General features: G+C 48.6%; 1 protein-coding gene across 1 annotated transcript; it reads right to left on the bottom strand.

The window, feature by feature from the left end:
- Positions 1 to 1,582: 1,582 nt before the first annotated feature.
- LOC119104656 (mitochondrial import inner membrane translocase subunit Tim23) lies at positions 1,583 to 13,895 on the bottom strand. Its single transcript, XM_037228377.1, has 5 exons — positions 13,741 to 13,895; positions 7,330 to 7,476; positions 4,753 to 4,855; positions 4,090 to 4,259; positions 1,583 to 2,153 (listed from the first exon to the last, which is right to left on the bottom strand). The coding sequence occupies exons 1-5, from the start codon at positions 13,820 to 13,822 to the stop codon at positions 2,044 to 2,046; spliced, it is 612 nt and encodes a 203-aa protein (XP_037084272.1). The 5' UTR covers positions 13,823 to 13,895; the 3' UTR covers positions 1,583 to 2,043.
- Positions 13,896 to 15,785: the final 1,890 nt, after the last annotated feature.

Genomic DNA, 15,785 nt, shown 5'->3' with positions numbered 1-15,785 from the left:
AGCACGAAAAGTGGATAGTCTTCTTTACTTTTCCAGTTTCAAAGCCAGATTTCAGCAAGAGCTTTGCGCTGCTGTAAATACTAATCCGTTTCGGTTGCCAATCCAAATCAATACAACAATGACGCAGGTCAAATACCCGACAGGAACGCTTTCTAAACGCATAAATTGATGTTATAAAGTATTCAAGGGTACTTATTTTAGCTATTTTTACAGTTCAGGCCGCCGTTAGCCGCTGCTTCGTGTTACCCGCAGGCCGAACCCGTGCTGCCTGCGGTGTGCAAAGCCGGACGTCTGGTTTTTGGTTCTAAGACTTCAGAGCGCGCACGTTTAAAACTTTGGTTCATAGTTTTTCACTATTCACTTCTTGCTGAAGGTTGGACATTCCCAGGCGAACATGGGTTAGCTATGTAAATACAAATTGTTGACCCCTTTCGATCCGCAGTCAGTCCACGTTCCCAGTCTTCGATATCTGAGCCCAAAATCGTGCCTGTTCGGGAGCAAGTGGGCCAAATTTGGTGATTTTTTAGGGGGCGGGGGCTTTCACCATCAAGGGACCCCTTTGCCAGCCTTGTGCTCTCCCGGACGGACACCTACGACGGACACCTACGACGAACACCAAGACGAGGCGTGGTGGACGTGCCGCCGGACCCGCCACACCCGTCTGAGGCCCCACGGGCGCTGGAGATTCTAGCCAGAGGAAGAGCTGGGATGCGCCGTGACCGACGCGCACGACGCGCACGACGCGCCTCGCAGCCACCAAGATCCGATCGACTCGGGGACGCGGCCGACGCGGGCACAGCGACCCGGTAAAACGAAGACGGAGCATTGTGAGCGCAGGATGAGAGAATGCAGGTGACCGGTAAAGGGGGGGAGGGGGGGGGGGGGACAAAGAACAGCTCAGTTCAGGCACGGTCCCTTGTCCCTAAAACGAACGGCTCGCGCCGACGGCCTGTTACTGGAGGTGGGATTGGGGAGGCGCTACTCCACCACACTGGCCAAAACCCGTGCCTCTGCGGCTCTCAAATAGGAAGGAACTTTTGGTCTGGTCCCTCCCCTTTTGCTTTGGAAGAGGCGTTTTATAACCTCCCCCCTTCCCTCCCCAACCGCTCCGCTACGGGAGGCTGGTGCCCGACAGGAGGGGGGGGGGGGGGGGGGAGGGAGCAGTCGATTATTGATGTGGCCCCTGCATCACGGACTACGTTGGAGCTACACTAATGTACACGGCTGATATGGCTGGCTGGTATTTGCCCATAACTAGGACTCCGATGTTAACGATCCCGGTGAACACGTCAACATCCCGGTAAAAGTGTGGTCAACATAACGCTTGGGCTAACATGGGTCAGTAGCTCAGTGTCTGGATGGAACGGCAGAGGAATACTGGCCCCTCGTCTGTAGATCAGTGAGCGCTCCAGGTCTGTTCGTGCACATCTGGTTTCCTTGTACTGTCACCATGTGAATACACGCGGCTTGTGCAAGCCCACACGGCCTGTTCATTGTTCTTTTACTTGCGCTGGAATGCGAATTGCGTACAGATGATCACTGCTTGCGATTACTTCTTGCCTTACTAAACAGACGACGTAAGTCCGTTTTGCTATTTTTATTCGTTCTTGGTTTACGCTGGGCGGAGCCAGCGGCCGACCCTATGGCGAAGCAGTCTTGCCGCCGGCTGCGCCGTTTACCGGGCGTCTCATATCACAGCGCAGCGAGTCGGCCACAAGCGGGGGCTCCGGTCTTGACACATACAGCCCACACTCGACCCTGAGCCTTCCAGCCAGCCACGGCCGTCCGAAGCCGGCAGTCAATGGCAACATCCAAGCAGGCAACGTACGGCCAGAGGCCACCAAACATCGAATCGGACACCCAATGACAGCGTCCAACTTTGACCAACACAAACGACAGCCGTCCAGCCTGGGCCGCACAACCCACTGCAGCGCTTTGTCACAGTCGGCAGCCAATGGCGGTACGGTTCTGGGCCGGCCGCTCCATGGGAACGCCGGCCACGGCGGTACACACCATGACTGGATGACGGTCGGGGCGGACGGACTAGCTGTAGGTGCGCAGGCTTTGAAGCCGATCTCGCGAGGTGGCCAGACAGTAGGCGGCTGCCAGTCCCAGGCCCACCCCGCCGCCCATCAGACAGCGGCGCGCGCCAGCTGGGGACAGACGGTCTACCCGTCACATTGGCGGCAAAGGCGCCCGCCGCGCCAACCAGCTGGCGATGGGTATCGCCCTCGTCTGATGTGCTAGCCTGTACACAATGTTTCAGCCCATACATTGCCCGGATGTCGTCAGATGTCAATGGGTTCTGACAATGACCGCATGGGCAGTGGCTTGTAGCCGTGTGTGGTTCAGATCACGAAACCTCTCCTCCGAAATGGTGGAATTTGAACCGGCGTGTTCCGATTGCGAATCTGGGTTCGACCAACTGACTTAAAACGGGAGGACAATCGTTCGATCGCAAAACTTGGTGCAATTCATCTCTTGGATATTTGGGGATTGAATCATCTGCAGTGTTGGAAACCATGTTGGGCTGTTGGTGGATGCTGGTTATTGGGGCTTTATGGCGCGCCGACTGCCCTGGTCATATGGCGCCCCATGTCTGCGTTTGGCTGTTGACAGGGTTGACTCTGAACGCTTGAGACTCGGAAGTCCGGCGTAGCAGAATGCGTATAGTGAGAAAGCAATCACCAATCAACACGGGATGGAATAACCAGCACGGACGCAAAGCAACACTGAAAAGTTAGAAGGGTCTAGGAAGCAGGATACATGAAATTGCTACCAAACCTCGTCCGTTAAGCCAAGCGTATCCCTCCGCCCAACATGGCTCCCACTACCGCAGACAAATTTCCATACATTTTGGACATCAGTGACACTGAGTTCTAACATCGAATGATTCTCTTTCGGGGGGGGGGGGGGGGGGGTTGCGCTCAGTTGGTAGGGTGCTTGACTTCGCAATCCTGAAGTTGCGAGTCGAGTGAGAAGACGAGTGAAAGAGACAGAGACAGGAGACCAGAGACAGAGACAGAGACAGAGACAGAGACAGAGACGAGACAGAGACAGAGACAGAGACAGAAGACAGAGACAGAGACAGAGACAGAGACAGAGACAGAGACAGAGACAGAGACAGAGACAGAGACAGAGACAGAGACAGAGACAGAGACAGAGACAGAGACAGAGACAGAGACAGAGACAGAGACAGAGACAGAGACGAGACAGAGACAGAGACAGAGACAGAGACAGAGACAGAGACAGAGACAGAGACAGAGACAGAGACAGAGACAGAGACAGAGACAGAGACAGAGACAGAGACAGAGACAGAGACAGAGACAGAGACAGAGACAGAGACAGAGACAGAGACAGAGACAGAGACATAGACAGAGACAGAGAGAGATGTAGAGAGAGAGAGAGAGAGAGAGAGAGAGAGAGAGAGAGAGAGAGAGAGAGAGAGAGAGAGGAGAGAGAGAGAGAGAGAGAGAGAGAGAGAGAGAGAGAGAGAGAGAGAGAGAGAGAGAGAGAGAGAGAGAGAGAGAGAGAGAGAGAGATACATACATACATAACTCCGATTTCAGAGCATGGGTTCTCAGAGTGATTTCAGAACATAGATCAGGGTTGTCCAGCAGCAGTCTGCTGTTCAATAAGCAATTTGTGAAAAAGTGATGTATATGCAACAAATACCAATGGACGACGGCGATACTCTCGCCTGCCATCCTGTCTGACCTACCTATAGCCTCCCGCCTCTTGCCATCCTTCGAATCCCGACCGACATACATCGCCTGTGCCAACGTGATCGTCCCATCCTCCAACAGTACATTGATACCTGGGGCCCTTGTTTGACCACTCAAAAATGGCCGGTCTTTGTCCCGAACGCTGTTACAGGCTGGGAGCCGACCTCATCTCACCTGACCACTCATCTGTCCGTGTCCACCACCTGACCTGACCGGACCACCAGCCTGTCGGTGTCCGCCACCTGACCTGACCTGACCACCAGCCCGTCGGTGTCCGCCACCTGACCTGACCTGACCACCAGCCTGTCGATGTCCGTCACCTCACCTGATATGACCACCATCCTGTTGGTGCCGGCCACCTCACCTGACGACTTATAGAGCAGGCCGGTGGCTGTGCCGGCCGTCAGCGTGTTCAGCTCGTCGTCGGTGCCCCGCGCCCATGACAGCAGCACGCCGAAGGAGAAGTACATGACGGCCATCACGCCGACAGTGTTCGCGGACGCCGCGCCCCGCTTCATCACGTAGTTGATCATTCTGAGGCGGGCAGAATGCAGAATTGGCACGAGCGGCGCGATACAGCGCATTGGACAGCACGATGGCAAATCATTTGCGTTTTCGTCCCGACGGTCTTCACGCAACGAAGACACTTGGCAAATGTTCATCAAGGCAGACGGCTGTTCCCAACATTAGCAACGCAACTGATCATATCGGTCACAAATGCAGAGACCCCTGTGGCATCCGGGTCACAATCTGTTGCCCGTGAAGCGTCTCTCAGTTCAAATGAGCTTCGGCATACAGGGCCGCTCAAGACGGAACCACCACTGCGCGCCATCCCAAGGTGACGTGCGGTGCTACGAATGGGTGGCCACCTAACCTGCGAAGTGTTTCCCAATCTCGAAAAACTGAAGGCGTCAGCTGAGGCACAGCTGGCAGGAAGTCGTCAGGTCACAACCAGCACTCGCCAGTCCAGGCGCCGGCCGGCCGGGCGTCCGCCCTCAGCGGCGTCGCGTCGGCGGCCACCACTCACTGTGTGCGGCGCACGGCGCCCGTGTGGCCGGCCAGCTGCGTGTCCCGTATGCCGCTGAACAGACCGATGGCGCCGCCGTACAGGCCGCCGCCCAGGCAGCCACCTGTCAGGCAACGCACGCTTTCAGGCCGGCCAAAACGCACCACGCCAGTTTGGTGAGCCCACGCGAGAGCGCAGAGCGCAAAACATCACCGTAACACCGAGCAGACGACATGTGATTGAGACCGTGATTTCATGTCCTAATTAGCAGTCCGGGAGTTGTTGAAGGGTTCAGGCAGTATCGCAGGCAGAGAGAGGGAACGGGGGGGGGGGACGGGGGCACGTGCCCCCTTGATTTCAGTGGACGCGAAGGGCCCCTCGGAACCCACGATTAGGGGCCCGAAAGGTCGGCTGCAGGTCCCATTCAGGGGCCCCGGCCCGCAGGGTCGGCACTCTTGTACCAGCCAGAAGGCCCTGCACGCTGATCAGGGGCCCTGAGTCCTTAAGTGTATAAATGTCGGCTAGACATCCTAGTAACACAGTCTGATCTGTGACGGCATGGCCTAAGGGCTCATTTTACAAGCAGGAACAAAGCCGGAGCCAGTGATTTACAATGGTCGGGGCTCTAGCGTCTATCAGGGCCCAAAACACCTAACGAGACCTCAACACTAGAGTCAAACAGTTGGCTCCATGTCCGCCTAAGCCCTTGGGACCCATTTCCCAGGCAGAAGCGAGGCCGCGGCCCACGATTTGCAATGTTCGGGGCCCATGACACAATGAGGGGCTCCTATATCGGTCAGGGGGCCGACAGTATCTAACTGAGTGTCCTGTGCCAACAAGGGGCCCCGAGTCGGTCAGGGTAATATTTGTTCAGCAGGGACCGGGACGGCATCCAGAATGACAGACGGTTTCTTGCGCTGGGCGCAGCCCTCTGACAGTGAATGGAAAAAATGGGAGGTTATGACGAGTGCTCACACTGGGACAGTGGCAAGGCCCGGTGTCAGTCAGGCCCCCCAGCGCCGAACGGTCGGCCTCTCAACTCAATTCCAGCACTGAAGTCCATGTGACAATTATTGGCCCACCTGCGGCAATCAGGGTTGCTGCGTCGGTCCGGTGCCAACTGCGCGTCAGGGGGCGGACCGATGTGATATGTATGAAGTATCCCTCTAAGGGACTCAATCGACCAAGGGATCCCGCCCCGTGTCGCTAGAACGGCAACCGGAAGACACACCGCGGTGGGACAGATGGCCTTTCAACCCTTTACCAGAACAGTAATATGCCCTGAGTGTTCTACCCCAATGGGCCCCTCGCCCGGAAAGAAATGGAGCATCATAAGTGTTGAGCAAAGTCGGCCGAAACGAGTGAAAAACGGACAAGGCCATCCCATATTTGCTTGAGAACGTTCATCCTTTTGCAGAATAGACCAAGGAAACAAATTACATCAGAAGGTTTGCCTTCGCGCATCCGCAATCTCGGGAGCAAGGACAACGATGGCCTGGGTTGCAGCTTCCGTAAAACTGAATGGCGTTAGCCACTGCAAGTGACGCCATGCGGTGGGCGCCACGCGCACGAAAACCACCGTCGTGAAATGATGGCTAACAATGTCTGAAATTTAAGTCGTACCGTTCGCACCGCAAGATTAGACTGGGCGATCTTTTTTTTTACAACTTTGAGGATGTCCTCTGGACAGATTAACAGCTAGAGCAACACGAAAAAAGAGACTCTACCCTTACTCTCCCAGTTCCACCACCAGATTTCAGCATCACTGCGAGGCCCTGTTGAGGCCAATTCGCTATCATTAATCTAGAAATCACATAGGTGAACTAAATACTCGGACCGCTTTCAAAATGTATGATTCGATGTCCTAAAGTGTTCAAAGGCACTTCTTTCAGAGGCGTTATGCACTTCGTTCACCTCCTGGGCAAGGCTCAGTTTTTACCGCCCGACCGACGCCGCGCGGCCTATCGAGACTGCAACGCCTGCGTCAATGTCTCTGTTGCTGAGATTTGTAAGCATGCATGTTCAAGATTATGGTATATAAGTTGTATCCCTGATCAACAACTTATTTTACATTGTTGTTTAAAGCACTTGTCATATCTAAAGCAGCTCTTCAGTTTATCGACTACAAAGTTCAGACAGAGTTGATCTCACTAGGTTTTGGCTATTATTCCAGTTAAAGATGGATAAGATAAAAAATGACATAAACAAGAAATAGACCATTTCCGGCGATTTTTTGTGGGGCCTTTTCAGAATCAAGAAGCTCTTTGAACACCCTGTACCCCCTTGCCGAGGCTCTGGCTGCATGCCTGTGCTCAGGTGAGCTGTCTTAACTGTTTGTGGGCAATAATGGAAAAGCTGACAGATGCTTCACTACTTCCCTTTTAACTCCAATGTCATTATTTTTGAGGGCACCTTATAAAATGTGCAATGAAACCCATTTCCCATGTCCAAATACTACATCTCTGTGGTGAGAAAATACGAGTTAACTGGAGTAGGCATAAGAAAAACACTGCTTTCAAGATGGAATAGGCTATCTCAAATTATACCATGCACAAAATGTGGCCCACTTCATTCCAACATTCACTCCATATCACATACCTCCTATCTGAGAGAAGGCCACTTCAAACCGGCCCCGCTGCTTTGAGGCTCCTTCAGGGAAGATGAACTCTGGCTGTGTGGCACCGAGGTATGATGGATCAAAGTTGAGGTACGGCGATATTTGTGCAAGCCCGGGAGACGAAGACACTGAAAGAAACGTTGTATTAGCTGCGTGCTGTTCTAATTCACACTTCAAACTTGACCTACAGGGATGTATTCTATGGCTTACTCCATATATCCCATATAGGTAACCAATCATGCTATCTTCAGGAACAACCAAATTATTGCTGTTTAAAATGTTGTGATCAACAACATTCTTTTCTAATACAGCGCAGTGCACTAAGTGTGCTGCCTCATGGTGCAAAATAACTTGGAGGCTGAGCAGGGAAAAATGTCAAGACCTGCTCCCACATACATCAAACATGGCATTTGCACCAAAAATGATGAATCTTTCCAGTACAGATAAGGGCTTGATGGAGTCCCTGACTGAACATGAAACTAGTCTGATATACAATGACATGTCGCCCCCATCCTGGTGCTCACTGAAACTATGCCCCTGGTCTGATGTCCATTGAAACTACACCCCTGACACAGTGCGGGAAAAACCTCCGTTTTCTGGTGGATGTGGCACCAGGAAATTTTGTACTCCAGGCTCTTGACTGGTAAGGATGACAATTTTTGTACTCCAGACAAATGCTGCAGTCGCCCCACAAAGCAGACACAATTGCAAATGTATGAGCCTGAGTATAAGTACCAAGGCAGACAGTTTTGCTTTCTTGATAGCCAGGAGGGTGCACAAACTTTGCTTTCATAAAGTGAGTTATAACTTTTATTTGATTTCCAGGGATCAAACATATGGAGCACCAATAAATGGAAACACGCGTCTGCAATCCTGCAGGAGCTGGCCAATCCAGGGCGTTCATGTCAATGTCCATCATTGTATTACATGGGTTAGATGCACTTGTACAAGCCTATGCAACTCCTGAATGGTGATGACAACTCATGTGAGTTACTTCTGTGGAACTGAAATATGAAATGTGCTTGTTTTAAGTACCTACCGCTGCCACATACCTCGCATGTCATTACCTGTGGGGAAAATATATGGCGCACCTAAGTAAAACCGCATTCTCCACGACGCACACACCTACCGATACCTTTCAAGAAACAGACATACATATCACGGCTCTGGCTCCCACCACGCGACGGACCCATCGCCTCCCGTACCCGAAACCAACGGCAGCCCAGCCTCCTGCAACTGACGAGTGCATTTTCGAGCAGTGAGGGTCCGCGTCGCAGCAAACACCTACAACAATATTCGTTCGACTAGAAAACCATCAGCAGCACCAAAATCACCGATGGCACATCTTTTTCAACTAGGTCATTCAAGGACTCGCCGAGCAAGAAGTCCAGCATACCAACTATGCTCTTAACTTACCTCATATTAAGATAACATGTTAGCGATTTTACCAAAGGACGTGCATCTTGCAAACAGTTTGGTGGGAAAATTCCAAAATATTGCAGCATTGCACATCCTTTTCAAAGCGCTTGTTTCATTCCTGCTCCTGCCATACCAGCCACCAATCACCATCCAACTTGTAATTAAACTCAAAACCATAGCATTCAAAACACACCACATATCGGCACTTTTGAAATAGCATCATGACATTAAATGGCATCCAAATATCACGTTTGTGGGCGGCACTTTTGGTGGTAACGGCTTCTTTTGGGTTCTTAAATGTCATCGGAAATTACGTTCCCAAGATGGGAGTTTGTGGCACGCAGCATTCCAAAACTTATTACTATTGTATAAATGATAGTACGTCAACCATTTTTTTCAGAAACCGGTAAATGCCGGTCTTTGAAGATTCGAGGATATCTTACTTATTTAACAATGGTATCACGTCTCCAGGCTCAACCAGTACCTATACCTGTAAGATAGAGATGGTCCATAACCCGGTGGGAAAAAATCGCAGTACTTGGTTGCCCTTCTCACAATGGGGCCCATGAGGAGACCCGGGGAGAACAAGCCGGAGTACAAGCCGGAGAACAGTGAGTTTTTAGCAAAGTTAACCAAATTTAATTGAAAAATTTACGTGTTTTGGTATCGCCCAGATACGGGCCTTCCTCAGAGGGTGTTGAAATGACATGCCTTAGAATGATAAATATCTATAGATTTGTAGTACAGGTACTGCATTATCTCGGCGTTGTCTTGCGCCACCAGAAGATAATATATACTTGTAGGTGGAAAATAGCAGCTTGAAATGCATGACTGTACAGCTCCATGATTTTTCTACCACAAACTTGACAATTCGTGTTCGTGCAACTGCATAAATGGCTTTTCTTAGACTATTCATCACAGCCTGTCATTTCAGGACCGACCCGTGGTACTTGTACTTGGTTGGCCCATTGACGAGTGCTAGAATGCCATCACAATGTCTGTGAATGCGCCAGAGCTCCTGTGCATGGTTTGGTTGTTCGTCTTGATGTGGTGGGAGTGAGGAGGGCGGAGGGTGCATGAAGCTGCTTGGGATTATGTGCACCGTAGCTGCGAGTTTGAGGTATTCAGTGAGGCAAAGTGGAATTGGTTGTCTTCAATTTTCACACAGCATGCATCCACACTTCTTAAGTTACGTGGGATTTGGTATTGGACCGCTATGAAGTCATTCCAAAAAATGTAAATAAATACCGGGGGACTGACCTATAAATGTTAACCACTGCAGGCCAGTGCAGGATCACCTTGGTATAACCTGCTCTACCTACAGCATGGTGGGTAGGTACGTAGGTACTAAGGTATCTATATACAACATTAATGCTAGGCTCGGGTTTCCCACGTGGGATCAAATATGAGACTGGCCTCTTTTCAGCCTGTGGTTATAATTAAAATTGGAGAAGTAAAAAGAGAATGTAAAATTGGAGAAGACGAGAGGGATAACAGGAGGTGCAGGAAGAGAGGAAGAGCAGAAGTGGAGGAGTGGAAGGAGAAGAGTGACAGGAGGTGAGGAACTGAAAGAGGAGAAGAGCAGAAAGAAAAGGATAGGAAGAGGAACACTTTTGGTATGTTTATATTAATTATGTAAAGGCCAAAAAAACTACATGTTAGTGATGTCACATACATAAGGCTTTCATAGTCAGTTGCAGCTGCCTAAGACTCATTAAAAAACCAGGGTGTGATGCACAGTGGTCGTCCGCAATTCAGTTTGTCAGTAAGCAGAGGATGCACCTGATTTATCATTTTGATATTGTGTAAGTTTGCATGTAGATAGGCAATGACAAGCAACTGAGCTTTGTATGATGCACCTGTGAATGCATATGTATAAAGTTTTGTTGTTAACCTCTCTACCTGTATATTTCTTATTAACATGTACCATTAATCAATCTTTGCATGTATAGGTGAGCTAGTAGCACTACAGGGATATGGATGGGATCAGCGTGGCACCCTCACTCACAAGAAGTGCTCTGTTCCACTGAAATGCAAAACTGCATGCTGACACTAATTTTTTCCAGAAAAACATTGGGAAAATGTTGCCCCATTAAAGGCAGTATGTGATGTACTCCAAGCAAGGCCCATTGTGCAGACACTCATTCCACATTAGAAAGACCTTTGCTTGCAGGCAAGTTTGTACTCCGACCACAATAATTCTTGTACTCAACCACCAGCAAAAAAAAAAAAACTAAATTCCCCACCCTGCCGTGACACGGTGTTTAATGGAAATACACCCCTCATCCGACCTCTGGTCTGGTGTCCATTGAAACTATGCCCCTGACATGGTGCTCACTGGATCTACACCTCTGGTCTGGTGTCCATTGAAACTACAGGTCAGGGTATAAACTGCTACCTCATGTTTTACCAACAAGCAGCAACCGCGACCCTGGCACTACTGCTACTTGTGATCAGATTACTGCGCACCAAGAATCATAAAAATGTATGGGGCCAAGTGACAAGAACCAAGTGAGATATGTTTCTTGTGTATCCAAGCAGTCTTCCACATTGTTTGTGGGTTGGTCAACATGGTGGGAAAATAGGATGTTTTTGGGTGGGAATGAAAGGCAAAATGAGAATATGTCAGCTAAACAACTTAATATGGCACAAATATATACACACACACACACAGACATTATACAATATATATATATATATATATATATATATATATATATATATATATATATATACATAACATGGAACATAGATGCCAATGAGACACTGGGTTGAAGAGGGTAGGGTGGGGAGGTTGGGTTAGGTTAGACCAGACTAGACTAGACTAGACTAGACTAGACTAGACTAGACTAGATTAGGTTAGGTTAGGTTAGGCTAGTTTAGGCTATGTTCTGGACTATGCTGGCCTCTCTGCTGTATAAATGTACCTACACACAATAAGAAATGTTTTTCATTGCATTATCATCTTTACCTTGGCCCTGTACATTTTTTATGGTTCTTGACAAGCAGAAATATTGTAACCATGCAACAATGATGCAGGAACAGTGCTGGGGAGTTGAGGCGGTGGGGTGTGTGCAGCGCTTGGTAGCTCGCTATCATAGTTATTAAAATTTGAGGGTAGGAGCATGAATCTACCTGTTTTATGATTATTCACGATAAGTTCCGCCTTAAAGAAGACAAATGATGTCCAATTTTTTTTCTAACATTAGGTATGAATGTATACCTACACCACACTACATCCCCATCCTGGTGCTCACTGAAACCATGCCCCTGGTCTGGTGTCCATTGAAACTACACCCCGAACATGGTGTGCACTGGAGCTACACCCCTAGCCTGGTGTTTGCTAAAACTACATGCCTGGTCCAATGTTTATTAAGAAACAGCATTACTTACTGTACAACAGCATGCATAGTACTCTAATGCTACATGTCTAAACTCATGCTTTAAAAAGGTTTACTTGGCACTGAGTCTCTGCCCCCTGCTCAGCTAAATTGTGAACCAATTAACATTCAATGCCATCTATAGATACTTCCACATACTGTGAATGCCATATCCAGTATAAAACCATAGTCCTTTCAAGGAAAAGGGGCAAAATGATAAAATTTGCTAATACCTGACAATTGTTAGCATCTTGAGATCTTTAGCAGTTACCTTGCATGCAGTGTTATTCTTACAGTGGGCAACCAGGTCAGGGTGTACTTTCCTACCTAACGTTAGAAAAAATCATTGTACACCATTCGTTGTGTTTAAGGCAGGACATATCGTAAATAATCTCAAAACAGGTAGAATCATGCTCCTACCTTCGAATTTCAATAACTTCGATGGCGGGCTCCCGAGCGCCGCGCGCACCGCACCGCCTGGACTCCCCAGCGCCGTTTCTACGTTGCCATTGCGTAAATACAATATTTCTGCTTACCAAGAACTCTACAAAATGTACGGGACCAAGGTAAACCATTCGTCGTGTTTAAGGCAGGACATATCGTAAATAATCACAAAACATTAGATTCATGATCTTACCTTCAATTTTTTATAACTACGAATAATGTGCTTTCACAACAACGCAGAAACGGCGCTTGGGAGTCGAGGCAGTGGGGTGGGGTGCGTGCGGCGCTCGGGAGCTCGCTATCGTATTTATTATATTCGAGGGTAGGAGCATGATTCTATCTGTTTTGAAATTCTTTACAATATGTTCCGCCTTAAACACAATGAATGGTTTACCTTGGTCCCGTACATCTTGTAGAGTTCTTGGCAAGCAGAAATATTGTATTTACGCAACGGCAACGCAGAAACGGCGCTGGGGAGTCCAGGCGGTGCGGTGTGCGCGGCACTCGGGAGCCCGCTATCGGAGTTATTGAAATCTAAGGTAAGAGAATGATTCTACCTGTTTTGAGATTATTTACAATATGTGTCGCCTTAAACACGACAAATGGTGTGCAATGATTTTTTCTAATGTTAGGTAGGAAAGTACACCTACAGCAGCAACCATTTCAATCATTACTCAATTTAGTGAAATCATTTGCCATTGAAATTCCTCACCAGCATAGAGGCTCTGCTCAAACTCTAGTGAGATGTCTGAATTAACCCTATGTGGTGTGCCCAATTTCATTTAAGTGGTGGCGATTTTGAAATATCCTGAGAAATATGACATTGCAAGTTGATCACAGCACAATATAGAATGCACAGGCATAAGCATGTACATCACGCAGCACAGACATGGGCATTTAAGCCAAGTTTACTCCACATGTATATTGTTCAATCACAACCCCAAGTTGGTTCAGAAAAAGAACAGAGCACACATCAGTCATGCAGTGCTAGGTCATGGAAAACAAAATTAATCAAACAGTGGATGAGACTAATATAGGATAGGTAATTCATGCAACTACCAAGCAAACTCCAGCTCGCCAGAGTCGTCACAAACGCGTCGCCCACGGAAATTATGGCGTTTAGCGATCTTGAGGGTGGCCGACACTTACCAGGTACATTAATCGAAGGATCTGCTGAGGAATATGGATTGAACATGCCACGAAGGCCTCCTTGCTTCGATTCCATCGCCATCAGGATCCCCACCGCCCATAAACCCGCCACCACCCGCCAACGCCAGACGAGACCACTCGTAGATGCCCAAGGTTGCATAAAACTTTAGAGCCCCAACTGCTCAACCAAGATCACTAAAGAGGGCTACGTAGACGTGACATCATCATGGAACTATAGTTTGACAGCCCGAAGTGTGGTTTTTGGTTGATACTACCCAAAAGTTCGTAGTTACTGATATAAAATTCTGATGAAGTTAAACCGCTCCGAGATTCAATCTCCCTTCCAGAATTGTGTCTGCATGACACAACCATTGACCATTCATTCAGAGTCCAACCGGGAAGCGCCAGCCGCACGCCCCCAAAACATACCCACCATTCAAACTAATGGGTTGTGTAGCAGTCAGCTGGCTAACTGGGAGCCTTCCGTGCCACTGACGTCATCAAATATGGTATACTTGACGTCATGCACGCTTTGCTTCCAATAAACCCCTATTCTCAAGCACGCTCGAGGTCTTGACCATGATTTTTTTCTACGCCGTTACCCAAGAACAGGCAACCAGGAGTGCCCCTCCCTCAATCCCAGCGACGCAGTAAACCGTACGTTAACACCAGAAAACATAAAATCAAGTCACGGCACTCCCAGCTAGGAAGATGAAACAAACGTAAAAAAAACAGGCGAAGATGTGGAGCAGACCCGAAGGAGTTGTGTTAGGTGATAGGTAGGGAAAAATCATAGATTAAAAGGCTTAAAGTAGTCATTAGCCAAAGTCAGCTAATGACAGCCCGCTATAACCGCCCAATAATCTACAATCACCCAATTCACCGTGTTAGTAAGGGCTATACAGTCACACAAGTCGGAGGGGGGCAATTACCTGGTCATTTTTGTGCTGGGTTTTGAGCTGGATGTCCAGGGAGTCCACCCAGCTAAGCAGAGCTTGTTGCTGGGAGAACTCCCGGAGCCAGCGCCATGAATTTGTGTGTATGTGCATTACTTTATATCAGAAATTGATTATGAAACATGAAGGAGGTCAAATATGAAGTGCGTTGGATATGTACAGCACAAGGATGGCAATGTCTTCAAATATGTTAGTTACGTTAATATGTGTTCACGAAATGCTTGCGGATGATGTTCTTAACGATGGTTTTTGATACAGGGATATGGGCTATTCTTGGAAAATATGAAACCATATTGTCGTTCCACAGCTTAGGGCCAAGGCAAGATGCTGTAAATAGTCTATAGTTATGATAAGAGAAAGGTTGGTCTAAATGTTTTGCTCGTCTCATATCCATGTCATTGGATTCATAGAGGTTGTAAATTAAATCGAATGAGGCAGGGAGCTGTGAAGTTAAAAATTTGTACATCACAATTAACATTTGAGATGTAGCAATATCCGATAGTTTCAAAATTTTGCATCGTTTATGCTCTGAAAATTCTCCGCGATTCTCCCTCGCTACGGAAAGTTATCTGGGATAATTCTCCATGTCGGCAGCGCCGAACGCCAGTCAGGGAAATTTCCCAACATTCCGGATAATTTTCCGAGATTATCTGCCGGCCGAACGCACCGTATGTGTGATGCCAGTACATCTTCGAGCCTAGTTAGTACGGATCCTTGCTAGGAGGGGGACCCTGTTCCAGGGCCTTGCGGGGGACCGTGTTAAGTACCGATTCGTGCTAAATCTGGCGGGGTTTAGCACGCATAGACAATAATCAGCGCAGTCCGGTAGCCCAATGCGCAACAGAGGAAATAGGCTATTTAGAGGTGAACGTCGTGCATTTATTTTCGTTCTAAGGGAGTGGAAAACCTTCACCATTTTGGCACCCCAATTCTCATTTGATTGCAAGTTGCTGCAAGGACGCGGTCGGTTGGTGGTCGGTGAGGAGCGTGGGCAAACGGTTAGGAAACGTGCTCGGAGAAACACTTGCACTTAAGTTACAGAGCGTCATGTTCTACCGGATGAATATGATATTTATATATCCTGGACTA

Source organism: Pollicipes pollicipes, unplaced genomic scaffold, assembly GCF_011947565.3.
Source record: "Pollicipes pollicipes isolate AB1234 unplaced genomic scaffold, Ppol_2.1 Scaffold_6052;HRSCAF=7182_pilon_pilon_pilon, whole genome shotgun sequence".
Lineage (NCBI taxonomy): Eukaryota > Metazoa > Arthropoda > Thecostraca > Pollicipedomorpha > Pollicipedidae > Pollicipes > Pollicipes pollicipes.
Note: the sequence above shows the minus strand (reverse complement) of the source record. Positions and strands in the feature narration are given on the sequence as shown.